At 34.7% G+C, this 24,711-nt stretch overlaps 1 protein-coding gene across 2 annotated transcripts; it reads left to right on the forward strand.

The window, feature by feature from the left end:
* Positions 1–2,664: 2,664 nt before the first annotated feature.
* LOC132630106 (subtilisin-like protease SBT6.1) lies at positions 2,665–17,458 on the forward strand. 2 transcript variants are annotated; one of them, XM_060345648.1, is made up of 11 exons: positions 2,665–2,910; positions 4,965–5,835; positions 8,516–8,644; positions 8,827–8,979; positions 10,044–10,160; positions 11,082–11,266; positions 12,658–12,921; positions 13,005–14,073; positions 15,580–16,074; positions 17,025–17,085; positions 17,180–17,458. In XM_060345648.1, the coding sequence occupies exons 2-11, from the start codon at positions 5,257–5,259 to the stop codon at positions 17,260–17,262; spliced, it is 3,135 nt and encodes a 1,044-aa protein (XP_060201631.1). In that variant the 5' UTR covers positions 2,665–2,910; positions 4,965–5,256; the 3' UTR covers positions 17,263–17,458. The 2 variants fall into 2 exon arrangements, with proteins under 2 accessions (XP_060201631.1, XP_060201632.1); XM_060345649.1 differs by lacking the exons at positions 2,665–2,910; positions 4,965–5,835 and having other exon boundaries at positions 8,547–8,644; positions 10,034–10,160.
* Positions 17,459–24,711: the final 7,253 nt, after the last annotated feature.

Consider the following 24,711-nt stretch of genomic DNA (forward strand, 5'->3'; position numbering starts at 1 on the left):
TGAAAATAAAAGAGAAGAATAAAGAGGAGGAAACGAAAGAAAAAATATATTTTTAAAACGGTTTGAAAGAAAGAAAAAGTAAAAAGTGAATAAATGGTAGTAATCTTAAAATTGATTATTATTGATATTTTAGGAATGTAAGAAGTTGTATTTTTGTTATTAAAAAGTTAAATTTTTGAATAAGTTGTATTTATGTAATTTTTATAAAGTAGTTATAGTTTTTTTAATTACCATTTTAAAAAGTTGTATTTGGATGAGTCTTCCTACTTTTTATAGCAATTGAGAAAGAGATTTAAGAAAAAGGAAGTGAGGGTTGAATCTGTTTTTATGGTGGAAAGAAGGGCTGAAGGAGGAGGAGTGGGGTGATGCAGTGAAAAAAATAAAAAATAAAAAGGAATCGAAACTCAATTCACATGTTGGCAATGGTATACGCGAACTCTTATTTTATTTTTTTGAATAATTTTTTTTCTTTTTAGAATTAAATTACAAAAAGTTATACCAATTCATAATTGTTCCATTCGCCTATTCCATTAAATATAATGTACTTATCTTTTAGGATATAACAACTACTTGAAATAATTTGTTAATAAATTTCAAGTTGTGTGACATTCATTTTATCAATCATTTTTCATACCATATGTTAATAACAAGTGTTGTATCAATAATTTTTCTTCACTAATTTAATTGGCCGGATATAATTGGTGTTTAAAGTTTTAGAGTTTTTGAAAAAAAGATTGTATGAACTAAAGTTTGAAAAATGTTGGTTTTCTCTTCGAGAGCTAAGCTATTTAGGAAATATTTAGGACTTCTTTTAGACATTCGATACTTCTATTTAGGACAGATATAAATCTCATTCAACGTGTGTGTTTTATGCCAAATTACAAATTTTGATAAAATTCTACTCTCTGTCTCAATTGATATGAGAATTTTGACTAGACACAAAGTTTTTTTTTTAATAAAAATTGTGGTCTAAATAAATTATAAGATATTTGTATGACTATAAATCATCTTATTAATAGTGAACTAAAAAATTTAAAATTAAATTACTCCCTCCGATTCAAAACAGATGTTCACTTAGCCTTTAGCACACCTTTTAAGAAAATACTAACTCCTAACTTGAAATTAGTATCAAATTAATTCAAGTAGTTGTTATATCCTAAAAGATAAATGCATTATTTTCAGCGGAATAGGTGAATGGAACAATAATAATATTTAGTATATAGTTTTGTAATTTAATTCTATAAACAAAAAAAGATCTTTATCCCCCCCCCCCCCCCCCCCCCCAAAAAAAAAAAAAAAAAAAAAACTCACCGAAAAATATTACATTAGGGGGTTATTATTCCCATTCAATATGTGAAGGGTGTATCGTTTTCCAACCCTTAATGTCAGGGGGTAAAGTGGGATTGACTCCTTTTACTTCGAGTGCAACTAGTATTACTCTTAAAATCAAAATCTCACACACCATTTGACTCACTCCAATATTTCCAATACATATATCCACAAACCACAATCACTTACCAGATGACTACTTTAAATTATATAGCTAAATCAAAAGCGACGAAATTTGTAACTAATTCTATTTTTTTTTATAGTTTTCTGAGAAATACTGACGAATTAAAGCGACCAGTACATCTAGCACGACTATCGCCATGCCGATGTTGAAGAGAAGAAGAGTAGAAAAAGAATCAGTAGAGAAATTTGCAATGGCGAATTGTGTGGATATGATGAAGAGGAACCAGTCGTTAGGACGACTTAAGTTCTTTGAGTGCAAGACATGCACGAAAAAATTCAATTCGTTTCAAGCACTTGTGGGCACAGAACGAGCCACAAGAATATGATGAATAAGCTCATCGCGATGAGTACTACTGACAACTTATTACCCGTTAAGCCCAAAAAAACACAAATGCTCCCTTTGTGGCGAAGAATTTGCTCTGAGCCAAGCTTTGGAAGGACACGTGAGGAAACATCGCCATGAGTGAATCAACTCGAGCAAAAGAAGAAGAAATTGAAGGAGAATCCGAAGAGTGATGAATTTGCTGAAGCTGTTCAATGGAAGAAAGATAAGGATAGTACTGAAAGAATTTTGTACATAGATTTAAATTTGGTGTCGTATGAGAATGAGTTGATGATGGGAATAATTCATGTTTAGTCTTGGTTGTAATTACTTGTTGAATATTGTAGAAATAGCTAGTTAGACATTTATATAAAGATATTTTTATCTAAAAAAAAATTTGATATTAAAAAGCCATTGAACACTAAATAATTTTAAGACCACAACAGGTCCTAAATATCTATGAAAACTTCTATACAAACAATTTAAAACGTCAATACATACATATAATTTACGAAAAAGGGTCAAAAATGCCCTTGAACTATTGGAATAGGTCTAAATCTCCTAATGCTTTTCTTTAAATATATGGAAATATAATATTTTTCTTTAAATATATGCAAATGTTTTTAAAATGACATTTTTCAACTTGCACACCAAACACAAAAAATATACCAGAAAAAAAACTTTTTCGTAGAGAAAAATATTTTCCGTGATTACCTAACACACCCTATAAGATTAATTTGATAGAGAAATATTATATATTAAAATTTAAAACTTTTATAACAATTAATGAACTTGTTTGAATGTATAAATATGTATGAAAAATGGGGAAAGTCGTTAATACACATACAAAGTCAAAGTCTAGAAGGGGAAAAGACAACATACGAAAATAGAACAGACACCAAATCAGCGATTCAACATTTCAAATTCCAACCGTTTCATTCGGGTCACCGTTTCGGGTCACCGGGAAAAAAAATCAAAATTTATATAATTTTAAGTGAAATTTGATTAGATTAGATTGGATTGATTTATTCAATACAAACGTATATTCGTTTCAATCGCCAATTATAATTCTTCAGGTACCTTTAAATCTCATTTTAATTATTCTTTTCGTCCCAATTTACGTGATACATTTCGCTTTTCGAGAGTCGATTTGACTAAATTTTGAAGCTTAATTGGATTAGATTGACTTAATATTTAAATATATTTGAAAAAGTACATCTTACAATATTGGTCAAAGTTCTTAAATCTCAATCTCGAGAAGCGAAAAGTATCACATAAATTGCGAAGGGGGATTGATTTTTTATTTTTTTTTTGGTTTTCTTGATCAGATTGTGTTTGTGCTTGCTATATGCATATTTTAAACTAAATTTGTAACAATTGATTAGGTTCTGCATATTTAGTTTTTTGGGAGTGGAATAAAAAATTAACCTTTTTGGAAATGAAATCATAAATTGACCAAAAAAAATTAGAAAAAAGGGCTCGAATGTAGTGGAGTGATCTCAACTAGTTTGGGATTGAGATATAGTTGATTTACATTTAGAGTTTTTTTTTTTTTTTTTTTTAATTTTCTTGATCAGATTGTGTTTGTGCATATTTTCAACTAAATTTGTAGCAATTGATCAGGTTATGCAAATTTAGTTTTTGGGAGTGAAATAAAAAATTGACCTTTTTGAGAATGAAATCATAAATTGAGCTAATTTCATATAGCTAACTCCAAATCCAAAAAAAGGGGTTCAAATGTAGTGGAGTGACCTTAACTAGTTTGGGATTGAGATATAGTTGATTGAGATTTAGAGGGTTCTTTTTTTAATTATTTTTTGGATTTTCTTGATCAGATTGTGTTTGTGCATATTTTCAACTAAATTTGTAGCAATTGATCAGGTTATGCAAATTTAGTTTTTGGGAGTGAAATAAAAAATTGACCTTTTTGAGAATGAAATCATAAATTGAGCTAATTTCATATAGCTAACTCCAAATCCAAAAAAAAAAGGGGTTCAAATGTAGTGGAGTGACCTTAACTAGTTTGGGATTGAGATATAGTTGATTGAGATTTAGAGGGTTCTTTTTTAATTATTTTTTGGATTTTCTTGATCAGATTGTATTGTATTGTGCTTGCAATATGCATATTTTAAACTAAATTTCGTTACGATTTGATCAGGTTCTGCAAATTTAGTCTTTGGGAGTGAAATAGAACATTGACCTTTTTGGGAGTGAAATCATAAATTGACCTATTGGGAATGAAATGGATGTGGAAGATTCGTATAGCTAACTCTAAATCCAATAAAATGGGCTGGAAAGTAGTGTGTATATATAGAGGGTTCATATAACTGACCTCAACTAGTTTGGGATTGACCGATTGAGATTTAATTGATTGACATTTAGCGGGTTGTTTTTTGAATTAATCACTAAATTGTTTGTATTGGCTTCGTTTCTTGTCTGATAATTGTGGTAATCAATTATTTCTGAGTTAGTTATTGGGTAAAGTCTCCGCCTTTGCTCTTGGGAAGTGAAAGGGAGGGACTGTGAGAGATTGAAAGGGCAATTTTATCGAGTGTTGGATCGACAAAACATGAAAATTAGAGTTTATGAATATTTGATTTCTTAGATTTATTACTAATTATCCAAAACTAGTCCATGTATTGTGAACATCGAGGTCACTTATTTGAGCCCACTTCATTGACAAAGAGGTCTAAACATTTGGTAGATTTACATTTCATATTATGGCTTCGGTTTTCCACTATGTCATTTTCAAGGAAATCTTGTTTTCTTCTTCCAAGATTTTGGTGGAAGTTTGAAATATTGGAGACATTTACATTGAATCACGCTCTAAGAAATGTTAATTAGTGAATCTAGTTGCTTTACAATACCCAAAAAAAAAAAAAAAAAAAAAAAAAAAAAAAGGTAAGCTTTTCACATGCTCCAAGTCAGTAAGATATCCTTTTCACATGCTCCAAGTCAGTAAGATATCCTTACATAGGAAAAAGGTCAGCTAGATATCTGATACCCTTGATGGCCATAATTACGTTTCTTCTTTTTAGTTAATCACTTGTCTTGAATTTGCACTCCATTAACATATGCCTTTTATTTTCCTTGTTGAAATTGTTCCAAATTAATTCGATATTTCTTTCAGCCTTAAAGAGGGCAGGATCTCAAGTTTTTTAGACGGGAAAGCAGCTTGTGTTTATCATACGGTAGTGATTTACAGGCTGAAGTGGACATTTTACTGTCAGTTAAAGGCTGACCATGCTTTGCAGAGGATTATAGGTTTTAGTCAATTGGGATCTGTAGATCTCTGTTAAAGCAAACAATTGTGACTCGGGACATTTGCTATTCTAAAAGAGGATTTTGATCGTGTTCGAGTACAGGGGAAAATCTTTAATCGTCCCTCTGTGCTTTGATGAGGGATATTTCATTCTTGTAACATGCCCCGAACTCCGCAAAGATCAGTCTTCACACTTTCTCTTATCTCCCTCCTTCTGTCGTATACTCTCCTCCGCTTGTATCCTTCTATTTCCTTTCCCCTCCTGTGGAGCCCTCAAAACCAAACCCGTCCCTTTACTACATCAACAGAATCCGAGCCCGGGAGGCAGCAATCCTTTAGCACAAACTATATTGTTCGGTTCCATCATTATAAGGAAGCTGAAGATCTCCGTAATTATCTGCAAAACAATGTGAAATTTAAGGGGTGGGAATGGATTGAGAGAAAAAATCCTGCCGCAAGGTTTCCTACAGACTTCGGATTGGTGGCAATTGAGGAGTCCGTGAAAGAACTTCTTTTGGAAAATTTCAGAAAATTAGTTCTTGTAAAGGATGTTTCTTTGGATTTGAGCTATCAAAGGGTAGTTCTTGAGGAGAAAAATGAAAAGATTGGGGCTTTTGTTGATGAGAATAAGAGGGCTGGAAAGATTTTTACAGCTATGTCCTTCAGTGAAGATCAAAATGATGCAGTGGCTAACACAAGTAACATGACGATTAGTTGGAAAAGAGAGCTACTGATGCAGGTAAGACTTTGATTATCTTGTATTTTGTTACATGTGAAATTACTGCTTGCTTTGACTGTAGCAATACATTAAGGGCTTAGCCATGCATGGAATTCTCCCTGGCTAATGCAGGGGTAGAGGGAGAGGGAGCGTATATTTACGCTGCTTTCTCCTTGCATTTCAGCAAAGAGGCTTTTTCTACACCTCAAAGTCGTGACATAAAGGTCACCAATAGAGCAACTCTGATGTCGGTCCATTTTTTATCTTTGTTTTTTTTTTTTTTTGAGTCTTATCATGGATCTTCTCTTCTATAATTGGCATTATGTTTGAAGTTGAAAGCATTATAAATTTATCGAAGAGAACTTTTGCTTTTCTAAGGGACTTTAAGGAAAGGTGTCAGAGCTAAAGAGTTGAATTAGAAACTGCAATAGAATCTTATAAAATAGTTCTTCTCTGTTTTGCAACCCAATGCCTCGGGTTAGAGTCCCTAACTCCCTATGTTTTTTTTAGCTTTACTTTTTTCTGGAGAGGTGGCCGTATATTCTGGAAGTTGTTACAAACTTATAGTTTGCTCTTACTTGCTTTTTAGTAAAAATGGTGGACTTACATAGTTGCTTTATGCCTCTGTCCTTGTGGTAGGTAAAAATGATGAGACTGTCCTACAAAATTAAACGTGAAATAGCTATATATGTCCACCTGGTTATTTCTTCTAGAATTTCTCTGCTGAAGACCAACCAGTGAATGAATGTCTTTGGTGCGAGAAGGGAAAAGGGAGACGGGGAGAGATTCACCTGAAACTGAATAGTTAGAGCCATCTGCTTTAAATTCCTTATTCTACTGAAGTTTTGTCTTATGCTATTTCATATTTGTAGTAGTTTATTTGTGACACTGTGTTTTGGGGTTCTGTTAAAGGATATATACCTTATCAATAATTGCATATCACTGTCCACTGATATACGACTTCTGCTTTGGTGACAAGTTGTTTCTTGCTAAGATATATATTAGGCTCATTTATAAAGAAATAAGACTGTCCTTTTATTTAGGTGCATGTTTTTGCATACCCTTGTTATTGACAGTCTTCACCCTGCTGTCTTTCTCTAGTTAGGCTCTTCTAGGGGCGGATTTACGTGGCCCAAGGAGTGTCACATGACACTGCTCCGTCGAAATTTTTTACTGGATATAAAAAAAGGGCAGCCCGGTGCACTAAAATAATAATAAAGGACACTGCTTCTAAACAAAGCTGCGCACTCGCCTGGTGGTTAGGCGCTCTAGATTTGCATGAGATGTCGTGGGTTCAAACTTGCTCAGCCTCATTTTTTTTCCTTACACTTTTATTTTAAATTCTAAAAGAAACTGGCACTTAAATAAAACCTCCTCAGTGGGCACAACTCGTCAGAAAACTTTTGATTCATACCCTTAAAAACCCTTATAGTGATTTATTCATTTGCTCACTCCTTTAATTTGTGACACCGATTATGAAAAATCCTGCGTACGCCACTCAGTGTTGTCAAAGGCGCGCTTAAAGCTCGCTTAAGCCCTGAAGCGAGGCTCAAAACATGTTGAGCGCTTCGCCTCACTTTATGTGTGCTTCAGTGTCATCATCAAGGCTCTAAGACATACTTTTCCTCGCAAATGAGCCTCTCTTGAAAAGATTACACTAGATAATTGATATTTCACTTTATTGTAATATTTTTACAGTTTTTTTTTCCATATATTTGTTATTCATGCTTATTATTATTTGTCTTGGATTAAACATATGTATATTTGTAGTTTTGCACCATTGCATATTTTTCATTAAAGCTCACTGTTGATTTGCGCTTTTCGCTTTTGATAACACTGACGCCACTGGGCTCTTCGAAGGACCTTCCAGGCAGAAACTAAGGTTTTAAATGCAAGTAGATATCTGTTAAATGATAGATCCCTTATGCAGAATTGCATTTCACTGACCACTGATATATGACTTATCAAAAAAAAAAAAGGACCACTGATATATGACATCTGCTTAGGTGAACAGTGTTTTCTATTTGCTAAGATATATGTGTAGGTTCATTTATAAAGAAAGAAGACTTTGTCCTTTTATTTAGGTGCATGTGTTTGCGTATCTATGTTATTGACATTCTTCACCGTGCTGTTTTTTCTCTAGTTAGGCTCTTTGAAAGACCTTCTGGGCAGAAACAAAGGTTTTAAATGCAAGTAGATATCTTGTTAGAAAAACATGCATAAACATGTGGGTTCTAGGGAAAGTTAATTATCAGGTCAGTTAGGTACTTCCATTAAGAAGAATGCATGTTGAAAACTAAAATTGGGCTGCATATTCTTGCTTCCAAAAAACATTTATTTCAAAGTCGAATTGTTTAACAAATATAGGGTGAGATTGTTGTGCTCCTTTGGCTAATGTAGGAGGGAAAAGGAATGAGATTAAGCCATTTGATGCTTCAAACCCCTTGGGGCAGAGCCCTTCCCTGGACCCTGCTAACGCCGGATGCTTTGTGCACCAAGCTGCCCTTTTTCATGCTTCACCTCTCCCTTCTATTAATTTCTTTTAATCTGGGTACGATGGTAAAGAATGAGCTGTTGAATGCATGGTTGCACGTGGTTGTTGTTTCTGGTAGTACTTCTAAATAAGCTAAGGTTAAGCTTTACTTTACTACTTGTGTCTTGATATACTTTATTCTGTCTCCTCTGCATTTTCATTTTGTAGAAATCTCAAGTCACATCCCTTTTTGGGGCAGATTCACTCTGGTCGAGAGGGTACACTGGTGCAAAAGTTAAAATGGCTATTTTTGACACTGGTATACGGTCAGATCACCCTCATTTCCGGAATATTAAGGTATGTAGATCAAACAAATGCTTTAGTTTAATTCACTGTTTGAGCAAACGAATTTACGTACATTTATATATTTTAATGTACATCTTTGGGTGCCATCTTTTCCTTATCATCAACATACATGGCGTTTGACTTTGAGACCCTATTACTAGCATACATTGGAGTTGATACCTGATATATTTTAGGAACGTACAAATTGGACCAATGAAGATACACTGAATGACAATCTAGGACATGGAACATTTGTGGCTGGTGTCATTGCTGGTCAGGATGAAGAATGTCTTGGTTTTGCTCCTGACACAGAGATATATGCTTTCCGTGTTTTCACAGATGCACAGGTAATGGATTTTAATCTTTTGACATCCAATTCTGTAGCGGCGGCGTTTTATACATTATAACCATGTTCTTTTTGAAAAAACATATATACTCAACCATGTATGCAGGCGGAGACTTAGTATTAATGATTTTGTGTCTCTATTAGCCTGGCTTAATGTTCATGGGAATTTTTTGCTGCTAATGGTTTCCCATGATTAAAAAGCAAGCCCTCTCAGTGTTTAGTTGTTAGAAGTACAGCAGACCGTAGCTGTCTTACGATCTCCCAATAGTAGTCTGCAAGTATAATGTGTCAGTTGTCACATCAGGACCTGGATGACAAATCTAATACGGTAAAACCTTACAGTCGTAGTTGCTATGTAAAAGATCAAATTTAGCCACCAAAATCTTGTTGGAACTTCTATGTCATGAGATTTGAATTGCACCAAGCATGTAAATGGAAGCTTAATATTTGCAAATAACTTATCATCATTTAATTTGCAAACTCGAGAAATTGTCTGGCTCATTTACTTTTCTTTCTCTTCCAGTGAGGGTAACACACTGTTTAACAAGCTAAGACAAACTTGGTTGCTTTTTGACTCCTAAAACTTGGAAAGACCTAGATATGTACACATGGCTTGTATCCATTTCTGAAGCCCTAAGAAGCTTGCATCTACGATACACCAGTGCAAACTCTTTCCTCAAGAGTTAAGATATCTTCCAAACCGTGGGGTCGTTCCTCCGGATCTTGTTCTTCCGGTGTGAAAGAAGTCGGTTCGGCTGGACCGAGTAAAAGTTCTAATTCACTCTTCTACTCTATTGGGCTTTGGTTAATATTGTCATGAAGTGTCCTAAAAGTGAATCTTCACATAAAGAAATGCTGGGAATAGAAACAGTGAGCCTTTACTCCTTATCCTAACATATACAAAACGAGAAAGACTTTTTTGCACTTTCCTGTCTTAGATACTTCTGAAAGTTGTAAAAAAGATGGATCTTGTTGTATTACTCATCCGAAAAGAAAAAAAGATAGATCACTAATTCACTTGTCAAGGTTATGAATTATGATAATTGTATCTTCAGCTCATTGCAGGTCTCTTACACATCATGGTTTCTTGATGCATTCAATTATGCAATTGCAACCAACATGGATGTGCTGAATTTGAGTATTGGTGGACCTGATTATTTAGATCTTCCTTTTGTGGAAAAGGTGAGGTCTCCAATCTTTCTTTTTTCTTTTCTAGTACCCTCTTTGTCATGATACATACTGAACTTCCCATTTCGGGGCATCTGAAAATGTCTGAACGCCCTTCTATAGTAATTTATACACTTTCACATCGATCAAGACTGCAAATCAGTAATGGAACAAATTTTCAAAAATCATTTAACAATTCAAATTTAAATTTTGTTTCCCTATCCTATGGCTATTGAACAACTTTAATATTTCTTCTACTACCAATGTGATAATTGATGTACACGTCAAATTAAATTCCCATCTGGCCCAGTTCAAACGACCCATGTGAAACACAAATGGAGCTAGTACCTGTAACGTGGTATGATGCTTGGGGCATGTATCATCTCCTGCAATGAATGCATTTCTCTGCTGCTGTATTAGTCGATGTAATTTCCTGCTTTAAGATTTCTGCCATTCGTTGTCTCAGAATTATTAGAAGGTTGGTTTCAACTGTCAGCATGTGAATGATATGTCTCCGCTGCTGCTTGACATAAAGACTGAAGTGAATAGCCATCGCTATTAAGGAGAACCAAGATCCAATAAGAATTAGTAGCTTCAGCTCTTATTTAGTTAGCTTCCATGAATTTTGATGCAAGTGCAAATTGCATATGTGAATACTGCTTTATGTCTTTACCTGCTTGGCCCTTCACTAGTTAGAATAGCACTCTTCCTTAGCTGATTCTGTGCATATTTCTATTAATTGTGGAAATTGCACCATGTTCATGGAGGTCTCAAGCATGAGGGTAACATTTTTACTTAGCATGCAGTTTAATAGTAAAGACTCTTTGTAAAGATTGTGATATTGCTGAATTTACCATTCTTGTCAGCATGAATACTGAATAAGCAGTAGCAGTGGAAGCTTTAGTTTTATATTGATGACATGTGACCTATTTTTAGGTCTGGGAGCTTACAGCAAACAATATTATCATGGTTTCAGCTATCGGGAATGACGGACCACTATATGGTACTCTAAACAATCCAGCAGATCAAAGTGATGTTATTGGTGTTGGTGGCATTGATTACAGTGATCACATAGCCTCTTTTTCTTCTCGTGGCATGAGTACCTGGGAGCTTCCTCATGGGTATCACTTCTTTCCTTATTTATATTATGCTTTTGGGTATATGTTTTCTTAGCATTAGCCTTCCCTGTCGCTCTTGGAATTAGTTTCACCATTCTGTATAGGGTTTAGGTGTGAATGGATGTGGAAGCCTCATTTACAGGGGAAAGGAAATAAAAGAGCTGCATATTCCTTGAAGATCAGCTCTTCTAAAACATATATGCAGTCTATGAGCTCTCTGTGTCCATGGTTGTGACGCAGTCAGTTTGATAATGATGAGTGACATTGCTTCTTCGGCCCGAACCGAGGAATCCCTTAGATATGATGCAAAAGGGCTCTTGTTCTATCCTTGATCAGAGATTTCTCTATGAAAAATATGAATCGGAGTTTGAAGTAGGGGAGGGAGAAGGAGCCCTTGACCCGCAGGAGGATTTATTCAATCACATAGTTTGGGCTCCTAGAATATGGGGCCCTTGGGGCTTTCTATTTGATTGTATCGAAAGGCCCAATGAATTGGGATTTCCCTATTGGTCCAGGACTTTCTCTCGAACCATAGTACTATTATTTGATTAGATCATCGAATCTTTTATTTCTCTTGGGATTTCTTCAATGTTCAGTTCTACACATCTTTTTTTCGGAGGTCTACAGCCATTATGTGGCATAGGAGTTACATCCCGTACGAAAGTTAATAGTTTTTTTGTCAAGTTCAGAGATGGAAAGCTGTTTGATGGTAAATAAAGAGTTGTGGTGGATGAATATAAAACAATTAATGCAGAATGCCCACTTTCTGCAAATTTTTCCTCTCCTAAGAAGGAAAAAGGGAAAAGAGAAAGATGATATTTAAATATGACAACTATGTGTCATTACCAAACAAGTCGGGTCAACTATATGAACCTTCACCGACCATGTTCCCCATTTAAATTTGTCTCCCAGCGTTCTACAAAAGAAAAATAAAACTGATAAGTACTAGAAGTTCTCTATATTTCCTACTGGCGTGAGAATCTCTAGTAAGGTTAAAAGTCTCCTAAAAAGCATGGGACCTGAAATAAAAATGGTAACAGGACTAGAATATATCTCAAACTAAATTGTATCGCCTATGTAAATCTTTTTCTTCCAGTGTTCTATCTTTCGGTCAGTCTGCAAGAGCTTGTAGGCCTTTCAAGGAAACTTCCTTCCATATGATTCTAGGTCTATTTAGTCTCCTTTTTAACATCTTCACTCGCCATGGTTTCACACCTACAAATCAGTGTGTCTGGGTTGACGTAGAACATGACCAAATCATCTGAAGCGACCTTCTCTTATTTTAAATATGAAAGAAAATAACAGTTATTTTTTTGTTTTTCTCAATTATAAGAGTAATTTATACTTGTCCGCCCAATTCATAGACTAATAATAATGGATATTTTACTTGACAGTTATGGTCGTGTAAAGCCTGACATTGTTGCATATGGACGGGAGATAATGGGATCCAAAATTAGTACAGGTTGTAAAAGCTTATCTGGCACCAGCGTGGCAAGTCCTGTGGTTGCTGGTATAGTATGCCTTCTTGTTAGCGTGATTCCTGAAAGCAAGCGGAAGGACATTCTGAATCCAGCTAGTGTCAAACAAGCACTGGTTGAGGGGGCTGCAAAGCTTCCAGGTCCCAACATATACGAGCAGGGTGCAGGCAGGGTTAATTTGTGAGTTCTTTATTTATGCTTGTAGTTTGAACTCCAACTCAATGCACATTGATGTTCTTCTCAACATTTAACTTGAATGACAGGTTGGAGTCCTTTGAAATTTTGATGAGCTATGAACCTCGAGCAAGCATTTTCCCAGGTGTTCTTGATTACACTGACTGCCCATACTCTTGGCCATTTTGCCGTCAACCACTTTATGCTGGTGCCATGCCAGTCATATTTAATGCCACTATTCTAAATGGAATGGCTGTAATTGGTTTTGTTGAAAGCCCACCTACATGGCATCCTTTTGGTGAGGAAGGCAACCTTCTTAACGTCCATTTTACTTATTCAGATGTCATTTGGCCCTGGACTGGTTATCTTGCACTGCATATGCAAATCAAAGAAGAAGGGGCTCAGTTTTCAGGGGTAATTGAAGGCAACGTGACTGTCAAGATCTACAGTCCACCTGCTCCAGGTGAGAAGAGCCGTCGAAGTAGTACTTGTGTCCTTCAATTGAAATTGAAAGTGGTTCCTACTCCACCAAGATCTGTGCGGATATTGTGGGATCAATTTCACAGTATCAAGTATCCGCCTGGTTATATTCCAAGGGACTCATTAGATGTTCGGAATGACATTCTTGACTGGCATGGGGATCATCTGCACACAAATTTCCACATAATGTTTGACACGCTAATAGATGCCGGATACTATATTGAGACACTTGGCTCTCCTCTTACGTGCTTTGATGCTCGCCAGTATGGTACACTTCTTCTGGTGGATCTTGAGGATGAATACTTTCCTGAAGAGGTCAAGAAACTTAGAGATGATGTCATTAATTCGGGTCTAAGTGTAGTTGTATTTGCTGACTGGTACAACGTGGATACAATGGTAAAGATGAGGTTTTTTGATGACAATACACGTAGCTGGTGGACCCCGGTTACTGGAGGTTCCAATGTTCCTGCCTTAAATGATCTTTTGGCTTCCTTTGGGATTGCATTTGGGAATAAAATTCTGAATGGAGATTTTGTCCTCAATGGTGAACAGAGTCGATATGCATCTGGAACTGATATTCTGAAGTTCCCAAGAGGTGGATACTTGCACAGCTTTCCCTTCATGGATAGCTCAGAGAGTGGGGCCACTCAGAATATTCTTTTATCTGGCATGACCAAGGTGAGTTGAAGGCTGTTCAGAATTTAGTTCTGTGACCACCTACTGCTCCTCTTTGAGATACACAAGAATCTTTACTAAAAGCAGATAGTTGACTTCTGAGCTGCACCCAAGGGTGTGGCCTGGTTGTCAATAAAGTGGGTTGAGAACCATGAGTTATCAGGTTCAAATCCCGTCCAATCTGTTCAAGCTTTGGTGGACTGAGTTACCAGTGTTATCAAAAGCGAAAAGCGCAAAAAAGCTCTAAGGTCTGCCTGGGGCTTTAAGCGGAAAGCGCAAATAAACTGTGGGCTTTAATGAAAAAAGGCGCAATGGAAAAATATATATGTTTAGTCCAAGACTAATAATAATAAGAATGAATAACAAATATATGGACAAAGAAATTGTAAAGACATTACGATAAAGTGAAATATCAATTATCTAGTGTCACGTCTTTAAGAGAGGCTCATTGGCAAGGAAAAGTATGTCTTAGAGCCTTGATGATGACACTGAAGCACACATAAAGTGAGGCGAAGCGCTCAACATGTTTTGAGCCTCGCTTCAAGGCTTAAGCGCGCCTTTGACAACACTGTGAGTTACCTGGTACCTTGGTACCTGTGCTGGTGGGAGGTAGCAGGTACCTCTTGTGTAATTAGTCGAGATGTGCATAAGCTGGCCCAGACTCCACGACTATTAAGAAAAACTTCTGGGTTTTTCTCTTTTTGCTTATTCCAGAATACTGAGCATCTCTATGAGGCTCTAGTACTTGAAATAAATTGGGGATATTGTGTTCTAATCTAGTGCAGTCTGTTATCTCTCTAATGAAACATGGGGAAGAGTATACTCTGTTATGAGATAGCAATTCTCTTAATCAACTACTTCCTCCGTGCCGGTTTATGTGACACACTTTCCTTTTTAGTCCATTTTAAAAAGAATGATACACTTCTAAATTTGGTAGGATTGACTTTATACTTCCCATTTAACCCCTCATGAGAAGCCTTTATGGCATGTTTAAGGCCGCAAGTTTCGAAAAATTTATAGCCACAAATGTTATGACATGTTTAAGACCACGAGTTTCAAAAGTCTTCGTTTCTTTTTTAAACTCCGTGCTGATTCAAACTATGTCACATAAATTAGAAGAGAGGGAGTGATTGTTATGATAGTAAACATTCCACTTAACTGAAAAATTATACTCCAGGAAGTTGCCTTCTTTTTCATATTTATCTATATCTCCTCTGCTAAAAAATGAAGATGGAGTTTTGTGGAAAATAAAAAATGTGTAGATATAGCTGTTTTAGGGGATTGTCAGAGGGGATGATGGTGTAGTAAGGAATGTTCTTCACTTGTCAATATCTTTGACAAATAAATTCTTGGTATCACATCTTTTAAGTTGCACAAAGTATTACTGGAAGAGAAGTCTATTTTACTCCAAGGAGAATCCTTATGCTAATGACACTGCACTTTTCTCAATATTCTTTAGGCGGTGGTTGAGCTGCCAAACTGACTTGCAATTTATTTTGATAAATGCAGACAGATACACCTATTCTTGGACTTTTGGAGGTCGGCGGGGGTCGAATTGCAGTATATGGGGACTCTAACTGCTTGGACAGCAGCCATATGGTTACCAATTGTTATGGGCTCTTGAAGAAAATGCTAGATTTTACAAGCAGAAATATAAAAGATCCTATGCTTTTCTCAGATTCAGTTAGACAGGATAAACCATTATATGTTGATAAGAACCAACTACCAACCCGTAGAACAGATGTGAATTTCTCTACTTATTCTAGAGTTATTGGGAAGGAGTTGATATGCGGCCGTGACTCCAGGTTTGAAGTATGGGGAACTAAGGGTTACAATTTACAGGTCCGAGGAAGGAACCGTAAGCTACCTGGCTATCATGTCATTGACTTGGGTAGAGGTTTAAATTCTACTGTAGACACACATGTTTCAGTAATATCTAACACCTCTCAGAAGGATGTCGACTCTCCTGGAAACAATTATTGGGGCTTCTTTTACAGAGATGATGTAAGTAACTTCTGGTGTTATTTGTTTCTAAAGCTTGATTAGTTGGCATTTGTCCATGCAAAATATATTTTGAGTTTCTTTTCCAAATAAGTGTTTGTCAATCAAATTGGTTCATTTTTTCAACTTCCAACTTGAAATAGAGAATTTGAAGTTTGAAAACAGGTTTTAGGAGTTTTTCAAATTTCCAACTTCTCCATTTCAAGTTTTCACTCAAAAACGTCAATTTTTGTTCCATATGAAATTTATGTCGCTCAAAGTACTACTCCCTCCGTCTTAATTTATGTGACACCTTTTGACTGGGCACAGAGTTAAAGAAAGAAAGGAAAGACTTTTGAAACTTGTAGTATAAAGCCAGCCTTAGACAATTGTGCAGTAGTTATAAATCATCTCAAAAAGGGTAAAATTGAAATTTTCTTAGTTAAGTTGTTTCTAAATATAGGAAGATAACATTTTTTAGGACAGATTAAAAGGGAAAGTGCCATAATTGGGGTAAAGGGAGTATTTTTTCTTCAAATTTCAACGAAATCATGTTCAAATTTAGTTGAAGTATATCTACACACATTGTTTATTTTTTTGACATGAAGTTTTTTCTTTTTGAGATGATTTTTGACCATGAAGTTCACTAGGAAAAAGTTGACGTTTGCAAGTGAAAACAACTAAATCACTTGAAAGACTCCTGAAGCAAGTATTTCAACTGCTTTCAGTTTCTACCAGATTAGGCTTCATCTTCTTAATGGGATAGTCATTTAGCTTGGTCTCTTGGGACTACCTTCACCGATATTTCAAATACTAAAGTTTAGTATTTGCAAGTAGTGAAATAATTTATGGCCAAACAGAATAACTTTTCAAATATTTGAAATAGTTCTTCAGTTCATTCTCTTTTGTTCTACTTCGACCAAATATTGCCCGAATGCCAGAAGATAAGAATCTTTCATTTTACTTGATTGCAGATTGACATGCCTGTGCTTGTAGCTACTCACTGGTTAGTGCCTGCAATTGTTGCAATCACAGGTGAGTGTACATTTGTGTATACAGACTGTAAGATGAATTCGAAAGTTTATCTTGTTGACTCATATTCTTACAAACTTATCGCTATTACTGTTAGGTCTATTGATCTTATTCTGGCGCATGCAAAAGCGTCGGAGGAGAAGGAGAGGTTCTGGTTCTGGTCGGTTTTCTAATTTATAACCTTAGTCTCGACTTTGCTTGCGTTCTTTAGTTTTACTATACTACTCCTGTAGGTTGTTTTATTGTAATATCGTACAAAAAATGACTAGATCATCGATAGGTGAGTTTTGTATTACTAGTGTAGTTATTTTTAACAGTTTTTGTCCTTGATTACATTTATTTCAAGATGGAGAAAGATCATAGAAATTTTCAGCCTCTCCCAGAGAAATGATCAAATGAACTCTAGTTCTCTTTGCTGGTTTGCCAGATAATGTTTCGTCCGTCTAAATTGGGGTGAATCTCATAATGGATTTTGAAAAAAGAATTTTAAACTCAATGGAACACCTAAAGGAAATGATGAGGACTGAAGTGTAAAGTCAAAGCCACTGGCTTTCTAAATGAATTAAAATATTACTCCCTCCGTTTTGTTTTACGTGTCGTAGTTTAATGGCTTAATACCTAGATGAACCCTTAAACTTGGCATGTTTTGTAAGATAGGCATATAAACTTACAAGGTGACCAGATAGACACTTAAACTTACTCAAAGTATATTTTTCAAGTTTTCCAGTTGTTTTGAAAACAAAAACTATATTTTTCAAACACTCACAATTTTCATGGCCAAACAAGCCCTAAATATATCACAAAATATATTTTTAAAAATGCAAAAATAAGGCAAACGCATATAAATGAGACTATAAATGTGCACTTAAACCAATAAATACTCGCTAATCGCAATTTTGCAGCTTTCAATTAACTCGGTTTTTTTTTTTATACTTGAATAATTAAAAAACAATAACTTTAACCAATAAAAATCCTTAAAAAAAAAAATCAAATTAAGAAAATTGTAAAGCCGAGAAGAAAATCCTTAAAAAAAGAAATTTCTTAATTTGAAATTTCTTTTTTTAAGGATTTTTATTGATTAAAGTTATTGTTTTTTAATTATTCAAGTGTAAAAAAAAATCCGAGTTAATTGAAAGCTGCAAAATTGCGATTAGCGAGTATTTATTGGTTTAAGTGCACATTTATAGTCTCATGTATATGCGTTTGCCTTATTTTTGCATTTTAAAAAAAATATTTTGTGATATATTTAGGGCTTGTTTGGCCATGAAAATTGTGAGTGTTTGAAAAATATAGTTTTTATTTTCAAAACAACTGGAAAACTTGAAAAATACACTTTGAGTAAGTTTAAGTGTCTATCTGGTCACCTTGTAAGTTTATATGCCTATCTTACAAAACATGCCAAGTTTAAGGGTCCATCTAGGTATTAAGCCTAGTTTAATTAGGCATGGAGTTTAAAAAAGTAGTTAAAAGACTTTTAAATTTCGGAAAAGTTATATTTACCCCTCTACTTTCAAATATTGTTCATATGCCCTCTATTATACTACTCTGTTATAAATACCCCAACCATTATAATTTGGTTCAAATATGGCCCCATGCATTAAATGACCCACCCAATTCTAAAATAGACACGTGGAGGGCCTCAGATTAATTTAAAGACTCGATTCATTTGGCCAAACCAACATCCAAAATATAACCCACCTATTTCCCTCCAAGAATTCTGGGATTCTTTATTTCATCTTCTCGCAATCTGTTCTTAAAAAATGTGCAAGTTCTACGTATCTTACATGCTATTAAGTCTTCTTTCTCTACGTAAAGGGATCTCTTTCGAACAAATACATGCCACAAAGTCATCAGTTGTACTAGCAAGATGCAGAGGCTGCACTCTCAACAAAGATTTCCCGATCTCCTTATTTACCTTATATTGCAGACTTTAATTAAATGTTGTTAGGAAAGATATTTCAACTCTCAACAAATGAAAACTATTTAATATTCTTTTATATATTAGTTTATTTCACTGCTAAATAAACATGAAATATCGACAGAAAGCTAGATAATAAAATTCGTTGTTAATCCTATATCAACGGATTAGCAATGAATTAGTAAGAAAATTTGTTAGCTACGAGCAATTTAGCGACGGATTAACAATGAAGTTCGTAGCTAAGTTTTTCTTTTTCTCTAGTGTTTATTGTCAAATGAAATACGTGAAAGCGTGTACACTTAAACTAGTTTGTAAATAAGTCGAGCAGCGTGACTTCCGCAACTTAAATGACCCAAAAAGTGGGATTTGAGTCCAAAATAACCCACAAAAAAAAAAAGTTACAAAAGTGCCTTTTGTGCACAAAATTAGTGCGCAATAGCAGTTAACTGTGACGGCTACAGTTAAGCTTGCATTAATTTCATTTTTTTTTTGTGCGGATTGCCCTTCAAAAGCACTGGTCTTTAAGTTTTGCCCCTTAAATTGGTGGTCTCTAAGTTTTACTCTCGTTAGAAGCCCCTTGGTTCCGGGTTGGAACCCTTGCTCGGTCAAAAATTAAAAAAAAAAATTGCAAGGTAGAGTTTTGCATGCCTCAAGTAGAATTTTGAATGCAAACTCTGCCTGCAGGCATACAAATCTAGCTGCAGGTAGAGTTTGTATGCCTGCAGGTAGAGTTTGCAAAACTCTACCTAAAGGCATACAAAACTGTACCTGCAGGCAGAGTTTGAAACTGTACCTAAGGTAGAGTTTTGCATTCAAAACTTTGCCTGAGGCCTAACTTGCTACAAACTCTGCCTTGCGATTTTTATTTTTTTTTGACTGATCTGGAGTTCGAACCCCAAACCTCATGGTATTAGGCAAAGGCCAAATATTAAAGACCAACAATTTAATGGGCAAAAATTAAAGACCACCCCAAAATAAGGGCATTCTTGCGAATTGCCCCATTAATTTTGTGCGCAATAGGGGTTATTTTTATTTTCCCTACACTTTGTATAATTTCAAAGTTTTAAAATTCACGTTTTTTTCATACTTTGACCAAAGATTAGTCATGTCTTAAAACTCCGGAATATCAATATTTTATATAGAACCTGATATCCTTTTCTGCGAACAATAATGTAGGCTCAATACATCAAGTATACCTAAACGTTTGGATCGTTGTTTTAGGGATTGTAAAGTGTCCCGAAGTAAGTTTTGTTTGGAAACTTATTATCGTTAGGTTTAAGTGTTTTGTTTTATAAGGTTTTGATTTAAGCGTTTTATTATTTAGTCAAGGCATTACTTTATTTCGAATATGTCGAGATTTTTTTCATAATTAATTTAGGACGTCACACGAGTTATTAATAAACGATAATAAAGACTAAGATAACTAATTATCTTTAAGAAAATAATACCCAAAAAAATATAATATTAACATAAAATGTACAATTTATATACATATACACAATCTCTAATGGATCCCACATGTGGGAGCCTTTAGAGTAACCTTGGGTCTCACATGTGGGAGTCTTTAGAGTAACCCTAGGCCTAAGGCGATCCCCACTACCCCCACCACCCTCACCATCATCTCCATCCCCCCCTCCCCCCCTCCCCCTCCCTCCTTTTTTCCTCTTAATAATAGGATGCTCTATGTCATGACCATCCTTCCTCCCCTTCCTTGGGCCCTTGACCATAATATGCTTCTTCTGGGGTCTACATGCGCTATATACGGTCAGAATCTCATCAGCATCAGGAGATGGGTCCACAGGCGCAGAAGGATGAACCTGAAATAACATATAAACAATTAGTATTAATTTTAATTTAGATTTAATTAATACATTATCTTTTGATAAAAAAAAAAAATCAAACTTGAGAGGGCTCCTGAGCTGGCTCCTTAGCGGTTTCCCAAGCGGGCTCCTCAGCGGTCTCCCGAGCAGGCTCCTGAACGGGCCCCACAACCGGAGCTGTAGATGGTGTTGGAGCTGGAGCTGGATCCTAAGAAAAATTATATAATAATTAGTATAAGTATTTTAGCTTGTTAAAATAATTATTTTAAACACTTACATCTTAGCTCTCAAACATGTCGAAAATTATCAATTGATAATTAATTAGATAACTAATTAGCAAATAAAATTAGATTAACACATACAATTAGATAACTAATTAGCACATTAATAATTAACATGGATTAAACAAATTTACAAATAATTAAATTAATAATTAGATAATTAACAAATAAAGATATTATTAGGAGATTAGTATATTTTCCTATAATCAAACAATTAACAAATAATTAACAAATTAAAAAGAATAAAAAAAAAAGTGCTAGATAGTCCTATTGCGCACAAAAATAGTGCGTAAATTTTGTTTTCGAAACCCACAACTATTAAACATTAATCATGCTTAGGATAATAATATATTTAACATTGTAATTGCAAAATTCATAGTAAAATACCTAGATTAAAGGTTGTTTTTGAGTTTTTGAAATCGAGTTCTACGGCGCTTTATTCCGAAATTCACGCTTCGAAACTTGTTCCTTGACTTGAATATACCGAGAATATTAATTTTCGGGTTAAAAAACAACACGAAAATGACACTTTTAGAACGTGGGACCTAGAAAATTGAGTGTTAATGGCGTAAATATTCTTTAAAAAAGGTGGGGGGACCGATCGAGGAAGAGACTGTCGGGCTTTTATTCAACCGTGCGCCATAGCACTTAACGGTGACCGTTACCGTTAACTGCTATTGCGCATAAAATTTGTGCGCAAAAAATACTTTTGTAATTCTTTCTTTTTGGTGGGTTATTTTGAACTCAAATCCCACTTTTGGAATCATATAAGTTGCGGACTCACTTCAATTGCTCCATGGAAATATGCCAGCAAAGAAAAAGAAAAAACGACACCTCACAGAATAAGGGACTGCGCCGGTTCTGCGTTCATTCGGCAACTATTCATGGAGCATCTAGTAATATCCTTAAAGACTTAATCCATGGATTCCCTCAAAAGACCATCTTCGATAATCAGGACCGTCTCAACAATATTGGGGGCTTAAAACCAAACTTCAAAAAGAGGTCCTAGCTAACTTTTTAAAAGAAAAGATCGTCATATATATTATTATTTACAGTCTACTTTTTCAGCTTTTTGAGATATGAAGTCATTAATTGTTGTTTTAAAATCGATTTGTTCTAACAATTCCTTTTCAATCGATAATATAGCTAATCCATGCAATCTCTTTGGAGACATTGTTGATCTTGGATAAGATAGGCAACAATTTACATAGAAAATACATTAGGAAAAAAAATGGGGCCCTAATTTATTGGCCTTATAGTCGAGCCACCCCCGCTTCGATTCTTTGACAAAAGTGACCTCTCAAATGGAATTTATTATCAAAACATTCCATGCAGATACATTAATTTTCAAGTCACTTAGGAAACTCAAAACATATTTTTAAGTTTCACAATCAAGCATTGAAGTTGTTGCTACACGTTAAACTTGGGAAACTGCCAAATTAAAGTGGTGATGGAGCAGAGATACTATGATTGTAGTAAAATTTATCGAAGCATGACTTCAGAATTACTGAGAAGTTAACCCCAGTAAAACTACCTGAAAAACAATTGTCTTCCTTTGATTTAATTTCCATTCTTCAGTAGCTCCTGGTGTGCATTTACTCGGCCATGTGAGTATGTGACCCAAAACTATGATGGTGTATCAAATACAAATTTTTAGAGATTCACAATTAAATTGCGAGTTAATATTGACTCTTCTCACATTAAAGGAATTGACCAAGTTCAAGGTCTTCTTCTCCTACTCTTTTTCTTATCTCTCTGTGTTTATTTCATCTACTTTAATGCTTACATGGTTTTTCTTTCCTATTATATGATAGATGAAGTTCAGAAGAATGAAAATATAACAAGAATTTTGCTAATCTGAGGGCAAGTTACCATTGCCCTTTTAGTTGTATGTCTGCCATCTTATCTCCTACTCGTGCGACCATTGAAGCACTCTCGGCCTAACAGAAAAACAAAAGGGATCGTCAATAACCGGCATATATGTAGTCAGAGGCGAATCTAGGATAACATGGGTGCACCACTTGAAAAAGAAGGAAAAACAAAAAGTAGCACGTGTGAATTGATTCCTAATCCACTAGATAATTAACTGAGCATTCAACCAAGTGCACTATTCAATCTTTTTGGAGCAAGAGTGTCAGCAGTTAATATTATAATAATTCTAAAAAATATATACATAAAATATTTAATTTTACGGGGAGACCATGAATTCACGTGCCCCATTTTTTATATTAAATTCGCCCCTGTATGTAGTCATTCAATTAGGTGTAGAGAAACAATAAGCTTCCACATCAAAAGAGAGAAAAACCATCTGATGTTTATGTGACAAAGGATAAATTGTACTTTCTGTGATGTTAAGTCCAAAATCTCACAAATTATATCATACACGTTACAATTTTTGCCCTTAATGAGTTGCAAATGCCCAAGAAAAGTTATCCTACTACTGCCTGCCTTTATAATATTCGCATTTTGCATTTAGAAAAATTCTCCATTCTTTATTCATCTATAGCCTCTTATTTATAAATAAATACGTTCTTCTGCACCTACATGTTATTTGGAGAATGACTCTACTCTAAAAATATTAAATAAAGTGAATACACGCTGATCTCATTAGCAACTAAGCCCTTTGTCCATACTGTCCAAACAGGGCTAAAAGAGAGGGATTAACGAAAAAGCTACATATGATATGTTTGGAAGTGGTTGAAGATCAATTACAATCATTGTTCGAAAATATTTTACTGGTTGAAGAGAGGACAAAAAAGAGATGTACCAACTGATAAGCAGAAAAAACAGAGTACATTTGAGATATTACAAACTTTGAAAGAGAAAAATCATAGCTCGATGCACCAAGTGATAAACGGGTTCCTTTAAATTACTACAGTCAAACCTTTCTATAATCGCAACATTTCTTTGGAAATTTCATGGCTGTTATAGTGCAGTGTTGTTATGTATGTATATTGACATTTAATGTTTAGATCTATTTAGCTGTTATAAACAAAAGTATGCAAAATTATTTTCTGTACTTTTTATGTTTTAAATGAAAGAAAATGCTTGTTAATTTTAAAATCTCAATTGATTTTCATATTTCATAAATCAAAATTAAAAAGATTAACAAATTGTAATAAATTCATAACTAATTGTACCTTACAGATAAAAAATTGAAATCTAACGAACATATGCATTTAAAAATAATTGAAAATTAAAATATTTCAAGTTTGACGTAAAAATTCTTCAATTGTAGGTTGTTCCGTAAATTCCAGTCTTAATATAACGCTTGAATTGACTAAGAATTTTGTCCAAACTTTCAGCAAAAGAGAATTCAATAGCGTTTCCTTGAAGGCAGTCTAAGAGCTTAACAAAATATTAATCTTTTCGTCTCAATTTAAGTGGCTTAGTAGAAAAAGTGCGAGTAATTTCTCTCCCAAAATGAATACGAAGTATTTGGACTTTGGAGTAATAGAAACAACATTGTTACTATTATTTGCGTAGATATAGACATGCACATTTTAATTATTTTAAGATAAGACTTACTTATTCAAAGTACTCTACAGTTAATAGTAACACTTTTAAGAATATGTGATATGATTGTAGTCAAAGATTTTTTAAAATTTTC

The sequence above is a fragment of the Lycium barbarum genome, chromosome 3 (genome assembly GCF_019175385.1).
Source record: "Lycium barbarum isolate Lr01 chromosome 3, ASM1917538v2, whole genome shotgun sequence".
NCBI classification, from domain to species: domain Eukaryota; kingdom Viridiplantae; phylum Streptophyta; class Magnoliopsida; order Solanales; family Solanaceae; genus Lycium; species Lycium barbarum.

Coding starts and splice junctions, on each gene's coding strand:
- LOC132630106 (XM_060345648.1), top strand. CDS start 5,257: ATGCCCCGAACTCCGCAAAGATCAGTCTTCACACTTTCTCTTATCTCC. Junction 8,645..8,826: donor CTCATTTCCGGAATATTAAG/GTATGTAGATCA, acceptor GATATATTTTAG/GAACGTACAAATTGGACCAA. Junction 11,267..12,657: donor ACCTGGGAGCTTCCTCATGG/GTATCACTTCTT, acceptor TTTACTTGACAG/TTATGGTCGTGTAAAGCCTG.